The sequence below is a fragment of the Terrapene carolina genome, unplaced genomic scaffold, assembly GCF_002925995.2.
Source record: "Terrapene carolina triunguis isolate 2854851 unplaced genomic scaffold, T_m_triunguis-2.0 Scaffold97, whole genome shotgun sequence".
NCBI classification, from domain to species: domain Eukaryota; kingdom Metazoa; phylum Chordata; order Testudines; family Emydidae; genus Terrapene; species Terrapene triunguis.
This window is the reverse complement of record NW_020664448.1, coordinates 5657718-5680751: the sequence shown is the minus strand read 5'-3', so window position 1 is coordinate 5680751 and position 23034 is coordinate 5657718. Positions and strand designations below refer to the sequence as shown.

The following is a 23034-nucleotide window of genomic DNA, read 5'->3' as shown; positions in this document are numbered from 1 at the left end:
CTTTTTACTGACCCAGCTTACTAGAAACCTGCAGTCCTGGGACATAAGGGAAGTGTGGGGAGGGGAGCGGGGGGAAACAGACAGACAGAGACACAACCGACCTGAGGAGTTAGGTCATAAGACGTCCTGGAGGGAAACAATAGCGACAGACAGGTGTAGGAGATAAAGTGGCAAGTTCAGATGCTAATTCAGAACCTGTATTCTCTGTTGAAGAAGAGATGGCTTGATAACATAAAAGAGTGGACAGGAATGTACTTCGCGGAGACTCAAGCACTGACACACAATCATCAGGGGTGGAGACAATTGGTTGATTGCTTATCAATGATGGTGCCCCAAGGACCAATGCGGTTACGGGAGTGATGATAATGATGGTTCTCTATTGAGGACAGGCTAGCGACTTAAAAGCTGATGCAAAGCCCATTGAAGGCAATGGAAAGACAACCATTGATTCAGTGTTCTTTCTTTGCCCTTTTACAAGCACCCTGAGAGTATTGGATTTAAGAGTCTATATAAGGTAAAGGTATTATTGAAATATTGATTGGTTTCATTTATTATAGTTGAATCATACAAGTTAGCGAGTCAACGACCTTTTGGGCAGCGGGCTAATTATTTTTCCCCCGCCTCTGACTTGTTTGGTTCATTGAAATACATGTATTTTATTTAGTCCAATTAGGAGAGCTGGAGAACAGGAAAGATTAAGTTTAAAAGAAGAAAAGCAAATAAAATGTCTCTTTATTTTCCCTAATGGCTTTTTCCATCAGAGACTGCGGGGGATTATTACAGACAGATATTTTATATACATACACACATGCGTGCTCTTCTTGGAATATCAGCAGCTCTAATATATTTTATCAGACAGTGTCATATCTCATTGGTCAAACAGCACCGCGATTAACACAACGTGTGTGATAAAAATTGATTCCCCCAGGCTCAGTGGTATCAACCTTACAAAACAAAACCTCATGTTAAATTCACATTACGCCCAAGGCCACCAAAATAAAAATCCGTCTCTGCAAAATGCTTGCGTAATTCCACCTTTAAACCATCATTCCCTTCATTAAGGAGCGAGAATGTGTCTGTATGAGATGGATGTTACATCAGCTGTCACAGAAAATAGGCCTACACATCACTGTGGTGCAGAGCTGTTAGTGCTGTGCCCAGGAGGGCACTGGTTTGCCGTTTCCCCCTCTTCTTGGCTCCACGATACATTGGATAAAGCAAAAGAACAAAATCCTGAGTTATAGCCCCTGAAATTGATAAACTTCCGTTGATTTCAGAAACGGCTTTAAATGATCCCCCTTCAACTTGTAACTTTTTCATCTCACTACTCTTGCAGCCCTCCTGCCTGTAAAACGTTCATCAAAGGCAATAGGACTTTGCTTGGCAAAAGGGCTTCAGAGATGGGCCCTGAAAGATACCGTCAGAGTCTGTTCTGATGCAGAACCAGTACTGCAAGCCTACCCTGAGGCCCTTACTCCCATTGCTTTCAGTGGGTGTTTTGCAGCAGTCAGGATTTCAGAATTAGGCCCTATGTAATCAAGACATGCTGATTCGTGTAGCTCTGAACCTTCCTGTTTAACTATCTGCATAGACGCAAAATCTCCATCTTAGGGAACAAAGTAGGTTCAGCTCAGCCAAGTTATATTTGGCTCTGATTGGCACTACCTCCCCCAAGCTGAGGCTAACTTATGCCACTGCTGAGGCAGAGCTGCTCTGGGGAAAGGTGAATATTGTGCATCACAGGGACCAGCGGATCTGGCTATAACCATGAAAAGGTCAACCAAATTGTGGCTGTGCCCTTTGTGAGTGCTCTTCAGAGGAGAAGAAACATAGGGCTTCCTGCACCCTCTGTCCCCAGTATTGCACGGTCATAATTGGCCCTTACCCTGCAGCCTGAGATGTTCTCAAAGAGGCAGGAGATTTTCCTGCCTTTTAAAACTCAAATAGGTCACTTGCTTACAACTGAAAGTCCACTCTGCACCCACCAGTGACTTTGTGTCAGGAGTCAGATTTGACCTCTATTGCTCGATACTCTCTCTTATCTAGGGAGCTGCTGAGACGTCTGGCAGACTGAGTATGTGTATGCAGCTAGCACTATCTCTGCGATCTATCCTGTTCTCAGATCCAATTGGGATGGGTCCAAGAGCAGTTTGAGACAGTTCTTCTCCAGTTGGGGTGATCAGATAGCAAGTGTGACAAAACCAGGACTGGGAGAGGGGGAATTGTTGCCTATATAAGACAAAGCCCCAAATAGCAGGACGGTCTCGATAATATCAGGATGGCTGGTCACCTGCCTCCCACACCTCACTCACTTTACTCAGCAAAGGGAAATTAGACATCAAGTGGTAGATGGCCTAGATCAATGGTTCTCAAACTTTTGTTTGCGCGGCTCACTTGAAAATTGCTGAGGTTCTTGGCGGACCACTTAATGATCTTTCCAAATATTGTTTGTACCGTTAGCTAACTATTGTAAAGCGCTTTGGGATAAAAGCACTATATAAAAAAAAAACCTTAATAATAATTAACATTTTTTTTGTTCTACAAATGAAAGCACACAACTCCTATTTTAATATCAGTAGTCTTACCTCTCTAATGCGATGGATTTGCCCTCTCTCGCCCGCTACGGCTCCCCCTCATACCTCTTGACAAGCTGTGGAGGAGCTGAGAGCCACAGCTCCCAGGGCTTCCAGGCATCTGGCTGTCCTTCAGACTGCCTGGCAGGCAGAAGATGAGCCAGGGGCCTGGAAGCACTGGGACCTTGCTCTGCTCTGCTGCCAGGCAGGCTGTAGAGGAGCCTGGTAGCTTGAGAGCCAGGGTTCCCAGGGCTTCTAGGCTCTCGGCTTTCCACCAGTCTGGTTTCCCACCAGCTTACCCTCCCGGCTCCTTGGCAGCCTACCCTGCGTACCATTGTAACTTCATCAAAATCAAACTGTCTCACCAACACATTTTAAGTTCCATGAATGGCGCTTTGTGACAGACAACCCTTCCATTGGCGAATTTCCAACCAGTCCTGCTGTTGAGACGTCAGGCACCCGGTGGGGGTGGAGCTGGGTTGCAAATTGTTGGCTTTAATGCATGAATCACTAGGCGGGATTCTCTAGGCCTGTGTTATGCAGGAGGTCAGAGTAGATGACCAGAACAGTCCCTTCTGGCCTTCAAAATCTCTGGATAAAATTCTTTGGTTAAAACTCCATGTAGGTTAATACTGTATAGATACACTATTATTTTATGTTGTGTGTGCACTTAGAGCTTGTTGAATAAGCAGATTTTTATTAATCAGAAAACAAATGACTGTATGAAAATATACTTCAAATCTGATTAGTTTTTCAGCAGGGAGAATACTTTTCTTCCTGTACTGGGGGAACTCCCATGGATGCCTATGGACATTGCATAGAAGTTTGGTGCCTGATCCTTCATCACTGATGACAGGGAACTTTATTGTTAACGTCAGGCACAGGTGCAGGATCAGTCAGTCAACGAGGAGAATACACTGCACTGCCGGTAAAGCCAGGGAAGCAAGCGTTCTGCTTAAGAGACGATAGGTTACTATGGAGATTGCAGTAGGGCTTGATAAGATGTCATACAGCTTTAAAGGAAGCAAAAAGGAAGAACTGGAAGACTCGGGTTTGATAACGGGGTATGGTACACTGGACACCGGGGTATCAGTGACTGAAAATCATTACTATCTAACTACTGTTTCGTGATCAGTTTGAAGCAATTATAGTGTGCACTGACCGGTTACTAGTAGATTGATGTCCACGCTGTAAAAACCACCATCAAAGTTGGCACTAATTGGTATCCTTTTAGCAGCATTAGCAGAGAGGTCAACATTTGAACGGGCCATGGAGAATGTAGTACTCCCTTTTCCCATAAAGGTGATTTTTCTAGGTCAGTATTGAGGAATATTAGCAGCATGGGGGAAGGGAGAGGGGAAGCTTTCAGTGCTGCTGGTGGTGTATACTAGCTGTGTGGGTAAATAAAGGACTCAAGGATCTAGTCTGTAGGTGTATCAATCCGGCACCTTTCACCAAAGCTAAATTTGCAGTATGTATTTATTTAACAAAGCAAAAAGAATGATAATAAAAATAATAATAAAAGTTCCAAATTGCAGAGAAGAAGCTTACCTGCAAAAAATATGCTTGCAAACTAAGTTGTGCCTGATCACACGACAATACTGAAATCTGAGCAATGAAATTACAGTGGATTTTAGCGATTGCATCCGAGCATAGTTTGTTCAATTTTATTTACGAAACAAAACCGAATTGCATTGAAATTTGGAAGGGAGCAAAATGTAATTCTTATTAATGACAGAAAGAGTGAGCAAAATGCTTTACTGCTATCAAAGTTGTCTTATGCTTGTGGACAGGGAGAGGAAATTAAATTTAGCCCAGAAAAGAATCCCTGTTAGGAGCCTCATTTATGCAGTAAGACTTGTTCCTGCTCTGGGAAGCTTTTAACTCACATCCCAGAAAAGGCTAAAATCCAATTAAACATCAAAGGCTCAAACATAATCCTGCAGGTTGGGATATTTATTTTTATTTAACTAATGTTAACCCCAGGAATAAAATCCTCGGAGACGTGGCATTTCATGCCCTGCTATCCGACAGTAAGTGACCGTTTAAAATAATGTTCAGAATAATACATTTAGAAAAGATTGACAGTGGGGCAGAAGTAATTCACAGCCATACGGGAGAATCTTTAGACAGTGTGGTGGTCAGCCCCTGAGGATGAAATTAGGGGATAGAGAATCTTATAAATGTTGCAGAAGTTAGAGGTTGATAAACTAAAGCCCAGCACATTTTGACTTGCTGTTTAAAGGAATGTCATCTGACATGGCTATCGCTTTTTAGACAGGAGTTGGGAGCATACAGGCAGCATGTTGAAATTGCTCTTGGAAATGTGATTTGTTTTTATGACCATCCTGATGTCTCAGTTGTTAGTACTGCATGTTATATAGTTGCATAGAATTCACTAGACTGGCTTACAGTATTCATCCATTAAGTCTACTATCTTTTCTCATCATGGGGAATGATGATCATTGTTTGTATTACTGTAGTACCTAGAGGCCCAAGCAGGGTTCCATCATGCTACGTGCTGCCTGTCCACTCAGTAAGAGACCGTCCATCCCTGCACCAAAGAGTTTCTAATCTCAGTAAGCAGTTGAAGGAATTACTATCCTCACCTCACCCCCAACCCATTGGGCAGATGGAGAAATGAGGCACAGAGAGATGAAGTGACTTGTCCAAGGTCACATAGAAAGTCTATGGAAGAACCTAGAGTTGAACCCAGATCTCCGGAGTCACATTGCAGCAGCTTAATCACAAGGGCAGCCTTCCTTCTGTGAAGGACAATAAGATGGTCTTGGGGTTAAAGTCAGGAGTGGGAGCCAGGAGCTGTGGGTCCTACAAATGGCTCTACCATAGTTTTCTTGTGTGACCCTGAGCAAGTCACGTAACCTTAATGTGCCTCAGTTTCTCCATCTGTAAAATGGACAGAAATAAGCCTGTGTGGCCTCAGGTATGCTGAGAGGTTTAGTTAATTGAAATGCAAAAAGTGCTCAGAGATCCTCAGATGGAAAGTGCTACAGAAGCGCAAGCAGTGTGTTAGTATGTTGTTTGTAAGAGACAATGCTTCAGATGACCTGCAATAGTGCAGATTGTGCTTACCAATGGTCCTTGCTTCATATCACACCGCACATTCTCTCCTGTCAGTTCAAGCTGAGTGCAGGCTGATTCAGACTAATGCTTGGTAAGCAAGGGAATGCAGGGGGTGGGGGACTCTCTTTTAGGACCATAGCCAGGAGCGCTGAATGTATTGTAATACATCAGCGCTAATCAAAAAGTCATGTGACCTTCAATTAATGATATTAACATAAATCACGTAACCGTTATCCAGTAATTAGTAGGGTGGAGTGCTTTTTAAAGGCTTTAATTACAAATTTGGTAATTCAATGGCAAGGAAAGGGCTTCTAAAGTTCTTCTACTGGATTTTGCTTTGCAAAATGGTTCGAAGGGTTTTTGAATTCCTTTTTAAATTAGTTAAAAGGTAGCACCATTCAAAAGGCTAATTAGCTCTGTGCCTTCCAAAATCCTGCTTTCACTATAGGTCACAATCAAATCATGGGAGTTTCTTGACACAAAGGAACACCTTGGATATTGCATTGATGTCCAAATAATGTTAATTACGAAGCCTGATTCCCTCTGTTCCCCCACCCCCACCCTGTTACATCCCACTCCTACCTTATTCCATTCCTGACTCTGGAAAATGAACACGGGCTGTTTATACAGCGCTGCTCCCTTCACCAAGTGTAGCTTTTAGTACCGTGCACTATCTCCCCTCCATGCTTCATTTCTGGAAAAATCTATGCAGCGCTGGAAATTGCCTGAGATTAGCCAACTTGAAACCAAAAAATCCCAGTTAAGACAGGTTTTAATTATTAAATTTTCTATTAATATGTTGAAGGTCAGTGGAACTGCCCCAGTTTTCAAGAAGCTCTGGGCAATTTCACCTGATCTTATATTTTAGTACTAAATCCATACTTATTAAAGGATTTAGCAGGTAGGTCAGAAGTGGCTAAATCTCTGATTCTGCTTCACAGGAATACTAAACATTTTTTTCTTCATCTGTACTGCTCCTCACTATGTTGGAAATGTTTAAAATTCTGCCATGTCCATATTAGGCACTTATTTTTTTAAAACATGTAGAAACCGATTTGTGACAAATTAAGCAAAAATTGGCATCATGATTCCTTGCCCCCCTACCTGATTCTGTAATGTATTGAAACACAGGATTATACCGTATGCTGTGGTGGAGGCTATTGTGTATGTAATATCAACTAAAAGGGGTCATTTTGACGTTAAGGAGTCCACGAAGGAAGCATTCCGCACATAGCTAGGTGCATGATGGGGTTTTCTTTCTTCTGGTGCATCATAGGCAGGGAACCAAGCTATTTACTTTCTAAGGGAAACATTGTGGTCAGCTTCTATGAGGATGTGCATAAATGGAGGTGGATACAAGAATGGTGCACTCTCGTCCTGGCACCCTGCACAAGAAATAGCCAGAATCCCATTGGAATGAGGTGAGGACAGGGTCAAAGCTCCCTTCCCCCCCCCCCCCCCACCTCAGTGAAAACCAGAGCTGGTCAAAGAGAGGTTGGATCCTCCTCCAGGGCGGTGTAGCTGACACACTTGTGCAGTGCCTGGGAGCTCCCAGGAGTAATCATGGCTGAACCACGGGACTGCACGACCCCTTCTCACACCCCATTAATGCACTCGATAGCTCCTTGGATACAGTCTACCCCAAAACCCATTCAAAAGGTTCTGAGTGGTCACAGAAATCACCAAATGCCCCCACAATGTAAAATTAATAAACTCAGTCCCCTAAAGTTGCATGACCTTCTCATAAACAAATTAGGGAAATGCAACCTAAAGTGGGTGTATAAATGGTTGGAAAACTGTTCCCAGAGAGTAGTTATCAGTGGTTCACAGTCAAGCTTGGAAGGGCATGTCGAGTGGGGTCCCACAGGGATCAGTTCTGGGTCTGGTTCTGTTCAATATCTTCATCAGTGATTTAGATAATGGCATAGAGAGTACACTTATAAAGTTTGCGGACAATACCAAGCTGGGAGGGGTTGCAAGTGCTTTGGAGGATAGGATTAAAATTCAAAATGATTTGGACAAACTGGGGAAATGGTCTGAAGAAAATAGGATGAAATTCAATAAGGACAAATGCAAAGTATTCCATGTAGGAAAGAACAATCAGTTGCACACATACGAAATGGGAAATGATTACTTAGGAAAGAGTTCTGCGGAAAGGGATCTGGGGGTCATATTGGATCACAAGTTAAATATGAGTTAACAGTGTAACCATGTAGCAAATAAAGCAAACATCATTCTGAGATGTGCAGGCATGTTGTAAGCAAGACATGAGAAGTAATTCTTCCTCTGTACTCCTCGCTGATTAGGCCTCAGTTGGAGAATTGTGTCCAGTTTTGGGCACCACATTTCAGGAAAGATGTGGACAAATTGGAGCAAGGCCAGAGAAGAGCAACAAAATGATTAAAGGTCTAGAAAACATGACCTCTGAGGGAAGACTGAAAAAAATGGTTCTGTTTAATCTGGAGAAGATAAGGTTGAGAGGGGACATGATAACAATTTTCAAGTGCATAAAAGGTTGTTACAAGGAGGAGGGAGAAAAAATGTTTTCTTTAACCTCTGAGGATAGGACAAGAAGCAATGGGCTTAAATTGCAGAAAGGGCAGTTTAGGTTGGATATTAGGAAAAACTTCATAATTGTCAGGGTAGTTAAGCACTGGTATAAATTGCCTAGGGAGGTTGTGGAATCTCCATCATTGGAGATTTTAAAGAGCAGGTTGGACAAACACCTGTCAGGGATGGTCTAGATAAGTGGTTCTTAACCTGGGGTGCACGCACCCCCTGGGTGTGCGAGATATGCCAGATTTTTTTAGAAGGTAAATCATTGAAAACACAAATTAAGCACAGGCACGTAAGTACAACTACTTTGTTTCATCAAACCTATGTATTTATTAACATTATGCATTTTTTAACGATTACTGTAATATACTAACAAAAATATCTAGGTTTAAGGGGTGCGAGAACATGTTTTGAGAGCCAAAGAGGTGCAGGCTGCAGTAAAGGTTAAGAACCACTGGTCTAGATAATACTTAGTCCTGCTATGAGTGCAGGGGACTGGACTAGATGACCCTTCCAGTCCTAGGATTCTATGATTCTGTGATTCCATGAAATAAACTTAACTTCTGCTGATCAGCTGGTTCATGCTAATTAGTGTAGCTGGTGCAATAGTGAGGGTGGGGAGCAAGGTGTAGTGTTAGCGACCTACATGCCCCACACTCGTCAGTTGGAGAACTGTCTGAAGCTCTAGATTTTCCATTTCTTGATTCCCCCTGCTGTTGTAGAGGTTTGGAGTGTATTCCCCAGTTCTTTGGACAGCACCTTTGCTTTCTACCCAGCACTGAGCCAGGCCTTGGAAGCCAGCCGCCACCTTGTTTTTGTTCTGTTATTCTGTTCCATAGGGAAGGGACATAAGGCCATTCCTGGGGTACAGGTGGAGGTGAGTCAGATTTTTCTCTCCGACATGCATGGACTGTTTGCTCCTATTGGAGCCAATGGGAGCCCCATTCAAGCTCAGAATTTGGCCTGCAGTTTGTGAAACCCCAATATAGGCCACAAGCGCATTTGAATTCCTGCAAGGGGCTGCAGGCATTGTGACAGCAAAGAAAGAAAAACAGTATGGCAAGGATGTGGGAATATACAATGCACCTAGAAATAGGCTACGGAATGGCTAAGCTATTTGTACCAACAGTAAAAGAGATTAAAGATGAAAGAAAATATTCAGCCACCTTTTGGGGACAGCTGGTGTGAAAATATTTGTTAACAGGCAGGGCTTTTATACCCAAGCGGAGTGTTCTAGCTAAGCTTAAATAGGCAGGAGCAGCATAATGCAGCTGGCCAGAGCCTGTGGATACGGTAACAGGAGAATTAAACGCTTTTCTTCTACTGAGTCACTCACACGGCTCACATGGTAGCTAATCACACTCTAATTTTAACAGCAGAATTGGGAAACTTTAAAAAAAAATGTGGCTCCAATTAAAAATGGAGATGGCAAATCCTATCGCTCGGTCCAAATGACAAGGTAACAATTCACCTGCCCGCTTCAGTAAATCAACCTTGCCCAATTCAAGTTGCCTGCAAAGACCTGTATTTAAAAGAAAACTTAATCTCAAATCCCCTTTGATCATGTCTCAGAGTCCCACCATAAAAATAAAAGCTACTCCGGCTATTTAATCATCCATTAGACACCTGTGAGCACAAGAAGACCAGGTTATAAAGGGCTAGTTGATGTGTGTGGCAAGCTGTGTGCTGTACGGCTATTTAAATCGTACAGTTCACAGCTATTTTTAAACTGGCTGTTAAATGGAAGATTTAGGTTGGCGAATGCCTGGCTCTCCTTGTCAAGAATCATTAAATTACATGTTAATGAGACTGTCTGAAGTATCTTTTTTTCCCACAGGTATTGATATAGATTGTCAGCTGAGATTCTTTATTTAGGGCTCTTTGGGACTAGAATCCTAGATATCTAGGGCCAAATTCTCACCTAGAAAAATTCCATTGCGGATTTGGCTTTTTTACACTAGAGAGGGAGAAGGTCTATTAGATCCTGGGTTCTCCACCTGATGGTCACAACCACCCTGTCCTTGCTCTGACTAGATCCCAGCTAGATTGGAGGGATTCTTATGTGGAGAAGGGGTAGAAAAGGTTCAGAACCACTGTTTCAGATCATCTAGTGCATGCCCCTGCCACTGCAGAGTTGTTCTCTACAGTGCTAGTGGATGTTCCAGTTGAGATTTAAATGTCCCAAGCAGTGGGGCTTCCTCCCCTTTTCATAGAAGACTTAGTCCACAGAGATTCACCTTTGGGAGCTTTTTCCTAACACTTATCTGAATTCACCCTGTTTGTAGTGTCACACCTTTACCCTAGTTTCACACCTTTAAATAACTCTGATCAGTTTCTCAAGATGGATTCATAATAGCCTCCTTTTGTCCCCACTTTCATTTCGGAATGTGGGAGGGGGCTGCAGGTTGAGGCAGGGGGTTGGGGCATGGGAGGGGGTACGGGCTCTGGAATGGGGGTGCAGGCTCTGGGGTGGGGCCAGGGATGAAGGGTTTGGGGTGCAGGAGGGTGCTCCAGGCTGGGGCCGAGGAATTTGGAGTGGAGGAGGGGGCTGCGGATTGAGGCAGAGGGTTGGGGTACAGGAGGGGGTACAGGTTCTGGGTTGGGGTGCGGGCTCTGAGGTGGGGCTGGAGATGAGGGGTTCAGGGTGTGGGAGGAGCTCTGGGCTGGGACAAGGGGTTGGGGTGCAGGGGGCATGAGAGCTCTGGCTGGGGGTCCGGGCTCTGGGGTGAGGCTGGGTATGAGGGATTTGGGGTGCAGGAGCGGGCTCCAGGTTTGGGGCTTGGGGTTACCTCAGGCGGCTCCCGGTCAGCGGCACGGCGGGGCTAAGGCACGCTTCTTGCCTGTCCTGGCTTCATGCTGCGCCCCTGAAGCGGTGAGCAGGTCCGGCTCCTAGTTGGGGGGACCAGGCGGCTCCGCACGCAGCTCTCACCCGCAGGCACCACCCCCGTCCCAGCTCACATTGACCGCGGTTCCTGGCTAATGGGAGTGTGGAGCCGGTGCTCGTGGCAGGGGCAGCGCACGGAGCCCCGTTCCCCCCCCCCCACAGGAGCCAGACCTGCTGGCCACTTCCCAGGTGCAGCGCAGTGCCAGGACAGGTAGGGACTAGCCTGCCTTAGCCCTGCAGCAGCTCCAACCAGACTTTTAACAGCCCGGTCGGCAGTGCTGACTGGAGCCACCAGAGTGCCTTTTCGACCGGGCGTTCTGGTTGAAAACGGGGCACCTGGCAACCCTAGATACAGAGGAAGAAAGCAGCATGTCCATCGTCGTCTGTTGCCAAGCCAGGAATTGAACCTCCTGAGACCTTGTCCCAGACTCTATCCACTAGGCCATCCATCCCTAGGACATCAGCGGCAGTAAAGTGCGCTCAGCCCCTTGTAGGATAGAGCCCAGGGGGAATTTTCATAATCAGATGAGTCATTTCAACCTAGGACTGGAGCAACCCCTTCGCTAAGCCATGGGGAAAAGCACCAGAGGCTCATGTAACATTGCCTTCTTATCCTGGACTTAAATGCAAAAAGTCTTGAACTTCTTCAGTCTCAAGGCATTTCTCCTCCTCTGGGTGAGGGCTCTTTGACATAAATTGTTTAGTTTGTCCTCTGTTTACTTTATTTTCTCCCAGACTTTATCATCTCACAGGTCAGCCAACTTTTTCCAGTGCAGGTGCTCAGCTTGACTCCGACATTAGTTCATTTGAACATCCAATGCAATCACATGATACCTCAATCGGCCGAGTTCCGTTGCTGTGTTGTCTGCTGATGAGAGCAGGGGGCAGGAAATAAGGATTGCTGGGTTCTGTTCCCAGCTATCCCGCTGATCTGAAGTGCGCCACTTAACTGGTCTGTGCCTCATTTTCCCTGTGTGTACAGTGACGTGACAATACTCACCATTCCACATGGGAGTTGAGAGAATCAATTTGTTAATTCCAGACGCAAAGGGTAAAACTTTCAAAAACACATAAGTGACTCAGGAACCTACAAACCTTTAAAAATCTGGGCCTTTGGCACTTTGGAGCCTGTGTTCCATTGACTCCTGAGGGCCAGATTTTAAAGGTATTTAGGCACCTAAAGATACAGATAGGCTCCTGGTGGGGTTTTCAAAAGCACCTAAGCACCACTAGCCACCTACCTGCATCGTTAGGCTCCTAAATACTTTGAAAATCTGGCCCTAAGTCACTTTTGAAAATGACACTTAAGGTCATGAGTCACTTCGGTGCTTCTGAAAATTGTAGCCAAAGTACATTATTAGAAATTGAAGTCTGTATGATTCAGCAGAAAGAGTTCAAGGAGCTGTGACTGACTGAAATGAAGGGAATTGGCTGGAGGAGAAGGGGTGGATCTAAGGTTGCCAACTCTCCAGGATTGGCCTGGAATTAAAGATTAATGTTTAATTAAAAATTATGTCATGTGACAAACTTCCAGGAATACATCCAACCAAAATTGCCAATCCTAGGTGGATCACTCGATAAATTGCTCTGCTCTTTTCATTCCCTCTGAAGCATCTGGCCAGCACTGGCCGCTGTCAGAAGACAGGATAGTGGGCTAGATGGACCATTGGTCTGACCCAGTATGGCCGTTCTTATATACTTATGTTCTTATGAAACGATTACAAACACATACATTGTAGTGTGTGGCAAACAGCTGGAAAGTTTGTAAGGCATTTTGAGAATGAGGTGTGTTCTACAAGGGCTAAGTATTATTATTTCTTACAGTAATTACTCTCTGTAAAGAGCTTTGAGTGCCTTGAAGGAAAGGGTCCATTTAATTGTAAGGTCGTAAAACCCCTGCTGGCTGGCTTTATGGACACGCCAAATCTCCCTCTCCAAATCAAAATGAACACAGCGGCCCCGCCAAGCATAGCAGAAGTGCCTCAAAGTCTCTGTATGTCTGAAGATCCCTGTCACTGGCAGTATTAATTAGAAAAAGACTAAGGCAAGCTTATATAAGGCTGAATTTCAGTCAGGTGTGATGTTAATGCAGACTGAGTAGTCCTGAATGTTTTATGTGCAGTCAGTGACCTGAAGCAAATGGCTCGTATAATACCAACCCCTTCCTCACCCACAAATGTCTAGGGCTAGATCCTGCCCCTAATATACTGAGGCACACAAAAGGGGAGAGATTGAAGCCATCCTGGGCTCCTTAGCCACCCTGGTGGGACAGAACAGGGTGGCGTGGGCGGTGGGAGGGAAATGTGCTCTGTAGAGCACCTTACTGCACCTTAACATGAGAGTGTCATGCACGGTTCCTAGTGCCTGCTAGCAGCATACATTCCTAGGGCTGCGGGGGCCTCATAACACCCCGAGCAAGCTGATCCTTCCCCGCTCAGCTGTGGCATGCTAACTGGTGCATTAGCCACTGCCCTGCCTGTCGAGTACTTGGCTAGAATTCTGCCCAGCTCTGCACGGATGCACTGAAAGGAAAAATGTTCCTGTCCCCTCTCCCTATGCCCTCCTTCCTCTCCACCCTGTGAGGATTATAGCAGAGAGAGTTGTGTCCCTTGAAACGGACAGCAGCTAAGCGGGTGTTAAATACTGAACTGCTGGGCAGATTCAGCCCCATTCATATGTACTGTACAGAACTGCCAGGGAGTAGAGGGAGTCGTTAGTCTGAGAAGAAGTCGAGGTATTTGAACTCACATGTGGCTTGAAAGGGGGAGAGTGTCATTAGGTTTGTGTTACACAGATCGAAGGTAAGAAGTCAGTTGACCATTCCATCGTCTGGTGAAGCAGCAATGGATGCATTTAATTTCATCTGCTGCGTAATGCCACTTTGGGGTTTGTTTGATTGTTTTCCTGTGAGCCAGTCTCCAATGATAATAGCAGAAATAGGCACTTACCGTCTGTGTCATGGATGTCTGGCCCCCTCCAGCCCTTTTTCCCCAGACCAATAATAAAATAAGATGTGGGTGAAAGGGGCCAGGTTTTAGGATTTTAGGGCCAGATTTTCAGAGATGCCAAGCACCCCAAGTCTCACCAGAGTCTATGAGAGCTGTGGGCACCTAATACGTCTACAGATAAGGCCTGCAGGGGCTGATCCTGCCAGGAGATGAGTGCCAAGGCATTGAGCATCCTCAGCTTCCAGTGACATCGGGGAACGTTGAGGACTCATAGCAGCCCCACAAGCAGCAGACTATAAATCTCATCAGATAAGAATATAGGCCCCTCAATGCCTGGAAGGGGATTTTTAATGAGGGAGTGGTAAAACCGACTCCTGGCTTCCCCCACAGAGAAAACCTACATAAAAATGCTCTTTATTAACGTTAACCAAAAATAAAAGAGGTGATTTCATGAATCACAGCCCCAGAATCATGGGCTAACAAGCTGCAAATAGACTTTGCCTGCACTTAACTTTATCATCAGTGATTTATCGGTGCATTGTTTTCACACTTAACCAGTTTTTAATTAAATTTGACTTTTATTCCGTTTGTTGGAAGAGCCTTCCCCTTTGGATGTGGTCAGCACAAAAGCTTGTGGAGTGTGATAGAATTCGAAAGCAAAGAGGAGGATCAATCGCAGCAGACCTCTGCAATCCATGTCCGTCTCTTTTTTCTAATCTACTTATTAGATTCTTATTGTCAGAAAGGATTAGTGTTATGAGCGGCAGGAATTCCTTTCATTCCCCGTAAGGCGAGGTAGTGAAGTGTGGCTGCTTTGTTAACAATAACATTCTGGATTTCTCCCCCCGCACCCTGCCCCCTCTCTTTTCTCCTCTCCCACAGAGATTTGTGCAGCGGATTGCGGAGGACACGGCCTCTGTGTCGGAGGCACCTGCCGCTGCGAGGAGGGATGGATGGGCGCAGCCTGTGATCAGCGGGCGTGTCACCCACGCTGTAATGAGCACGGGACATGTCGGGATGGCAAATGTGAATGCAGCCCGGGCTGGAACGGAGAGCACTGCACTATTGGTAGGGGGAAAATACTTTTAAAAGAATAATTGAGGAGCAGGAAGAGGATGGGGGAGAAAAGAAGCATGCTGAATTGAATCTATGTGACTTAGTGTAGCATGAGCACCTTTGTTCTTGGATTTCAAGTTCTGACATCATACATTTTCATGTGGGAACAAGACAAAATGTCCTTTCATTTGGTGATGACCTGGTTAGATATATATATTTTTACTATCAGAGGTGAAATATACATATATAGTGTTTGATCTCTCAGACACAAGCTGTCAAACCTTACCTAGAGGCTTCGGAAAATGCCCCACTTCTGACTCTTGTAAAAGGTCTTTTCATTGGCTTCCAAGACTCCTCTGTACTGTGATATCTGCTTATTCAGAAACATGCAGCCTGTTTTAAGTTTCTGTTACCCTGACTCACTCCATTATTTGCACAATTTATCAGTGACACGGAGAATTATATTCAGAAAATGTCTCGCTGATTTTCAAAGCTGTCTTGCTAATTCTCTCTCTGCCTCACTATCTCTCTAGTCATCTCACTTTTCTTTCTCACCATCTTCGTACATCTAATGCACCTGGCATTACCTTAAGCTCTGAACTTGTGGCGCACAGATCATTATTATTTATAAGGTGCCATCAATGTGCTTAACATTATAGAAAGTGGCACTGTCCCTGCCTTAAGACATCTGTGTGCTCATTAATAATGTGGTTCAGATTTACGCTGCCTCTTCATCTGAGTTAAGTTTACTCCCTGCTGCACCTTGCCTTTTCTTCTGTCTGAGTATCACAACGTTGCCCATTTGATCCCAGTTCAGTGGAGTTGCCTACACAACCTGTCCAAGTCACACGAGCAGTAACATTAGTAGTATCCAGCCTACACTTAGAATTCACTAATGGGTCTCAGTGACACCAGACTGGATCTGGCGTAGCTCAGCTGACGCCCAAGGAGTCACTCCAGATTTACACTAGTGTCACTAAGTGCAGAATTTGGCCCTCTGTTTTTTATCAGTTATTCTTAAATTCATTTGTCAGCATAGCTAAGCATCCAAGTTATCAGCCTGGGCACCATTCACACATGCAAAGATAGTCAGTAACTGAAGCATAATCACAAATACTTTAATTCCAGCAATAGGATAATGCAACAAACCATGTTTGTGGCTCAGTTCTGGCTAATGTCCCTCTACCACATTATGGTCTTCACAAACATCCCTAATGAAAAATGTCTGGCACTCAAAAACTCCCTACGACTCATTAGAAATTACATTCTGTTTTCTCTTCCACGTGCCTAACAGCTTTCAGCTCTTCCCATTAACAGTGGGTGAAAATCCCTCTCACAAATGACTTTAAACTGAAAGGAAAGCAATCATGTGTTAATTGGGGAACCATGGTTGTGTAATATTGTTTCATAGTTCTATTTATAGCACTCGGTTCACCAAACTGTAGACTTTGAGGTGATGGATTGCAACAAAAATTCATCATTATCCTTGGTGAAAATACTTACATTTAGGGAAATGTCCTAAATCCAGAGGACAATTTGATTTGGGCTGTATTCATACACAAAAGTACCCAGTTCATACAGTGGATCTCATTCTATTAATGCTGATTCAAAAACAAAATACAAATTTCTTTGTAGTAATACAGAGAATGTGTGTGATATTTCGATCTGCAGCTGACATACCAAGATTGCTTTCAAACGGGTTTTACCTTTCACACTAATTAAAGTGACCATATTGTTTGCAGCACTCCTCATTCTTAGAATAGGGAGTCTACATTATCATGGCAAAGGCAAACACCGCAATGCAGCAAGCATCGAGATTTTAATGGCACCCACTGTACTTTCATACAGTACTACATTCCCACTGCAGTGCTGTCTGGGCTTTAGGAACCATCCCTTATTTTGAGTGCAGAAGTAATTCAGTTTCCTTCCCCCCGCCTACCCTCCAGATACTGTGGTTTAACAACAAATTTGTACATACACTCATGCCTCTGAAGCTGTAAACCATATTTCCTACGAATATTCATTGGTAATTGTATAATATAAAGGAGATCTGACAAAGTCATAAATATCCAAGGAAACTGAATGGCGTGTGAAGGAGTAATAAGCTAGTAATATTGGCACAGATGAAAGGACATTGACTTGGAATTACATTAAGTGTGTGGTAAGCATTCCCCTTGTCCTTGTGTAATTTCCCTGCATGGCAACATGTTCTGTTGACAGTAATCCCTTATATGTCTGTGTCGTTGCCCAGCCTGCATTAGCAATGAGAAGCATTAAACCCCATTGCTGAAGTAATTCTTTAATAATATTGCCATGTGTGCAGGTAACAGTGGTAGAAATGGATGATACAAGTAAAGGAAGTTTCTCCTTCCATTTCCTGTTGAGCACATATGAGAGTAAGAACTCCTTTTATTTTCTTGTTTACTGGGAAGGAATGAATAGGAAGCACTTTCTCATGCTACCAGGGAACTGTGATCCCAGTGGATTAATTTTGTTTGCTCATACAAAGAGTTACGTTACCAAGTATAGTAGCTTGATTGCTCACGTTCTGAGATTTCATTAGCGTAACCTCAGTTAATTCCCAACCAGGAAATTGATGCAGAAGCTTGTGTTCATCATCCTAATTCAGCAACCTTCCTTCATTCAGGCAAGAGGGTGGAACATAAAGTTGATTATATAACTGCAGGGATCTTTAAATCCTGCAGAATTACTTAATTTATTTACTCTGAATTCTTAAAACAGGAACTAAGGAACATACATAATGCAGCCCTCACTTGGTGGAGTCTCCACTACGTTAGAACATTTCCTTTGGCCCAAGTAAAGTAGCAACAATTAAATTTTGTTTTATTAGGCTCCACCACTCATCTGCCACCCACAGAGACCACTGGGCTTTCTAGGAGAACCTGAGTTTAAAGGTGAAATCCCTCCCCCTGCCTCCAAAGGGCCAAATTGTAGCTTGGCTCTGCATTGGGCCACTCCATAGGTTGATTGGGGTGATCCATGAGTGGACTACACGGTGTGACCAGGTTGTTGCTGGTGAGTCCAGAAATTGCATGGATCCATGGGAGTCTAGCCACAAACTTTGCATAATAGGTATAATGAACCACACCCATTGGCTATAGTACATGAGTGTTATGATTGCTCTGCATCCTGCCTCTGTGATGCAAGGGAAAGGTTCTACCTGGCAACTTGGACTTTACACAGGGGACTCAAATTTCATCCTCTATGTGAATTCCTCTGTGAAGCTGTTTACAAGTACATGATCCTGGAGGCTTTGGTGCAGATTATGTATTACCCTTCCTAGATGCCATGTAGGGTGACCAGATGTCCCGATTTTATAGGGACAGTCCTGATTTGGGGGTCTTTTTCTTATATAGGCTCCTATTAAACCCACACACACACACTCCCTGTCCCGATTTTTCACACTTGCTATCTGGTCATCCTACGTGGAGGAGCGGGCACAAGGAGTCTCCCATCCAGTTGCCACCCCTATACTGGAGTTAGGTATAGACACAGTCCTTGTGGGCTCTGAACACAAGACTGTAGTGCCACAGTCAGCTCTAGATTCTCCATAGCTGGTGGGGAGATGGTCCCTTCTCTGTACCAGCCAGCAGAGATAAGCCAGTGTGGGAGGGAAGAGGAGCACATGCTGCCCTCCGTAATTTTGGCTGAGAGCACCTGAATGCTGCATGGTCCCTCCATAGCAGTGAGATTTTATGGTGATGGGTGCCACAACGTGTATCTAGACAGACAAACAGACGTTATCCCTCCCAACATGGGCTGTTGCTTATGAGACAATCAGGCCTTGTTTTGTCTTACTTAGAGAAACTCCTGATTTTTAGAAATCTATCCTTTGGGATAGGCTTTCATCAATGCCTTTGCATAAATAATTACACACACTCTGAGTAGTCTGGGCTGTAATCAGTGCCTCTCAGTTTCTACTTGAGCAGCTGGACTCCAAACAAGACACATTAAGCCAGGATTCTGTTCTCTATGGGGTAAAAGTTCTAGGCTACCGTCAGACCAGAACTCTAGGTGTTCAGATGTCTGAGCATGCTAGAGTGTTTGGCCCTATCTGCAGTAGAAACTGAGCTGTGTTTGACAACCAGTCTCACGACTGAACACAGTGTGGTGTTTTCCATGGAGAGGATCAAGCCATGGTCAGCACCCACTGCACAGGTATGTTTGATGCCTCGTTCCAACGCTTTCTGCATCAGCTTTAAACACAGGTTGGCCCTGGATGAGGCGGGGAATTGTAATTGACACTGGATACCAAACATGGGTCAGTTTCAAGGACTGACACGGCCTTTGTCAGTATCACTATGGCATAAACTCATGTTATCTCCACTTGCTAAGCACATAAGGGCTGCATGCTGCCCTCTCACTTACATTTATGTTAGACCACTTTAACTCCAGTGACTTCGTTGACGCTGTACCCGATTTACTCGGGTGAAAGGCAGAACAGGAGCAGGCCACATTTAGAGCACCCATTGCGCCTTTCCTAAGCTCATTCTACATGCCCGTTGTACAGAGTCCCTTTGCACCTTTCCAAAGGAGTGCCCACAGCTGATCCACTCACACGTGCATGGGAACAACATAAGTTCAGGGTGAAATATTTATGTCTGAATCTACTAGTGTGGCATAAGTTTGGGGCCACATACGGGATATTCTCATATTAGGCTGCATTGTTCTTCAAGCCATCTAAGTTAAAAGGTAACATCTGCAAATAATTGGTCTAGCTGGCCTGGCAACTCCCTCCATTTTTTTCCCCCTGTAAACATTTTCACATCTGAAAATTTCAGCGGTGAGGCAAAACTTTGGCCAAGGTTTTGTATGTTGGGCCGCTCTGCATTTTTAAACCAGAATCGCCCATTCCTGGACTTCTGCAGCTCTCCGGGCTTGTAAGCAAAGCTGCGCTGCATGTATTCAATCCTTCTCTGTAGGAGTGATTTGTGAACCGCAGTCCGTTGGTGTCTAACTCTGGGAATGAAGACCCTCTTAGCTCACTTACAAAAGTGGGCTTGTGCTTCCACTAACCCATTAGACTTACAGGATTCTAGATTCAAAGGGGCGGGGGGAGAAATCCTGCTTAAGGTTTGTGACCCTCTACTTGGGTGCTCTCCATGAACCGATCTGAAATGAGAAACTCCCCCTTAGGGTGCAAGGACTCCTCTGAGAGCAAGATCACAGGGAGCTTAGGAATAGTGCTGGAACTGGAGAAATAACGTTTAACAGCTCTTACTTAACAACAGTTGTGGGAGCAAAGGGTTTGAGGGAGGGAGCAAAAGAGAGAAAAGCAGAAAATTCCCCCAAGCATCTTTGTTAACAGAGATCAACTGATGTTAAGAGAAGGAGTGTGGTCTGCTGGCTAGAGCAGAGAGCTGCAAGTCATGATTTCTGTGTTCTATTTTTGCCTCTGCCACTGACTTCGTGTGTGAACTTGGGCAGACCGATTAGGTAGCAGTTGTCAAAGGCACTCTACTCCTATTGACTTGCAATGAGAATTGGGCACATGACTGCCCTGTATGCCTCCACAACCTCTCTGTACTTCACTTTATCTCTCCTTACATTGGGTGTATTAACACTTACCTTCCTTGCAGAGCTGTTGTGAAGTTAGTTTAATTTTCGAAAGCAAATGAAAATCTTGGGCTGTATAAATGCAATATGTTATCAGATCCAAAAGTAAAAGACTTTCCAATTCCAATAGGGCCACAGGGGAACAAGGCATCTTTGTTAAGAAAATGTGATACTGTTAGGCAAGGTGGAAGAATTTTGGAAAGACACTGTTTTTCCTATCGCAGAGGTGGGTTGTTGCAAGCGATCAGAACCTTACAATGTTCTGCCATTTATTTTTACCTTCCTGTTTCTCTTGCTGAGCTTATTGAATCCCTGCAACCAGACGAAATGGATGATTGAACACAGCCTTCCTCAGTTCTTTGATTGAGAATAGTTTTGTTCCACCCTTTCCTTCCTTCTCCTCTCCCCACAATAAATTTTTTTTCTTTTAATATCATAGCAAACTTTCCTGTGCCTTTCTTTGCACCTGCACAATCTCATAGTAAGCTGTACTGCACTTATTCAATCCTACCTTAAATGTCCTGTCTTTTATCTCCCAAGCTCACTATCTGGATAAGGTAGTGAAAGGTATGGTCTTCCTTCCTCTTTTTTCCTGTTGTCTTTGTGTTTTTTTTAAAAATATGCACTGTGAACATGCTGTCTTGAGGTTGCATCTTTTACTCATTGTCACAAATCTTTCATTAATACCTGGAAGGGTGAACGTTCCGGTCATTTCGGTAGGAAATGTGTCTGGAGCGTCATCCTTTGTAGATGCTGTGATCTCATGTTAACATTATATCAGTGTACCCTTCCTCTCTCCCTCCCCTCCACAACATCTCTCATCCCCACCCCACCCAGCCAGGTAATCAAAGTCAGGAGGAAAAAAAACATGTCTGCAATACAGCAGGTGCACTACGCAGCGTTTGTTTTATTAAATGTATATGATCCATATGGTAACAAGCAGGTGAGTGTGTTTTCTGTATGAAGTCTCTAGGTTTTGATCTTTAGGTGAGAAATCTTCCTGGGGTGCTTAAGGGGAGATATTTTTCTTTATATGAAAATGCTATGGTCTTTGGGCCAGATCCTCCAGTTGTGTAAATCAGTAAAATTCCATTGAAGTTAATGGAGTTGTACTGATTTACACCAGCTGAATATCTGGCCCTACATACCTATTTGTATTGGTAAAACAAGTCTGGGGCCTGATTCTGATCTCATCTTGGTGTCAAACAGAAGAAAACGGAGTGACACTGTTAGGAAACCAGTGCAATTGTTTTTCACACCAAATTTCCATATTCAAAACACTCAGTTGTTCCTATCTCAGAGCTGCAATTCATTATCTGATTTAATTTATGAAATTGTAGCTGTAGCAGCCAAATTGACTTTTAATTAGAAATATTGACTGCAGTCCCAAAAAGTGCAATAACTATATAAGATGCCGAGACAATGAACATTTCCCAGATAAGTATAACAAACGGACAATAAATGTGATTGAGTTGGACACAAATGTCCTTCTAGGTGGCCGCTGATACCACACAAAACAGTCAGTTTGCCATTAAAAAAAAAACAGCTCAAGGGACGCTCTTTCTACCACTAAATTTAGACTTCAAGATCCTTTACGGTTGTGAGCAATCAGAAATGGTAACCAACCATTAGAGGTTCATGGAGAAGGACAAACATGCCAAAATTTTGGTCCGGTGAATGGTTAAAATGAAGGCTCTGTCTTTAGGCTTTAAGTGTGTGACAAGAAACATGGTGGTCCTGACAGCTGCACTTCTCCAGATGAATTTATGACCTGGTATCTGTTTCCTGCTTCATTTGATATTAAAGTGCATGTTCAAGTAGAACCACAAATAGGGAAAGTCTCTGAGTGGCCAGCCACATATTAATGATAAGGAAATGTCAATGGTTTCAACAACTGATTAGTCCTTTCGTGAGAGAGCAGCACCAAAGAGCAGTGTCTGTTCCTGAATCTATGGCTTTAGATTGACTATCTGTTCAGTGGCAGTTAATTTTCTCTAATTGCAAGGGTCAATGAAACACTCTTGACTTGCTTTAAACTAAAAAAAATAGGGGGTCTTTGTTAGATTAAGGCACGGGGCTCCTTGTCTTTCTTTATGGAGTAGCAGTGGTGGCATTCTTAAAAGAATATTCAGCACTAGGTGTGATCAGAACCTCTTGCTAATGTTGTACATGTCAGTGCTTTGCATTTCAAAAACTCTCAGGATTTCTTCCTTTCATCTACATTTGCACTGGAGAAGATTGGATCAAAGGGTAGCAGATAAGAACCAAGGGGTAACAGAAGATGAAAAATCATCTTGCAGAGCCAAGGCCGGCTCCAGCATTTCTGCCGCCCCAAGCAAAAAAAAAAAAAAAAAAA

At 44.0% G+C, this 23034-nt stretch overlaps 1 protein-coding gene across 3 annotated transcripts in view; it reads left to right on the top strand.

Annotated features, from left to right (window-relative positions):
* The window catches only part of TENM4 (teneurin transmembrane protein 4), a 419617-nt gene that overhangs the window by 264141 nt on the left and 132442 nt on the right, over positions 1-23034 (top strand). For 2 of the 3 annotated variants that reach the window (XM_029911562.1, XM_029911563.1), the window contains one exon: positions 14928-15113. In XM_029911562.1, coding sequence (XP_029767422.1) covers positions 14928-15113 — 186 coding nt within the window. Of the gene's footprint in view, positions 1-14927; positions 15114-21218; positions 21246-23034 lie in introns of all 3 variants that reach the window. The other variant, XM_024200637.2, reaches the window with a different exon arrangement.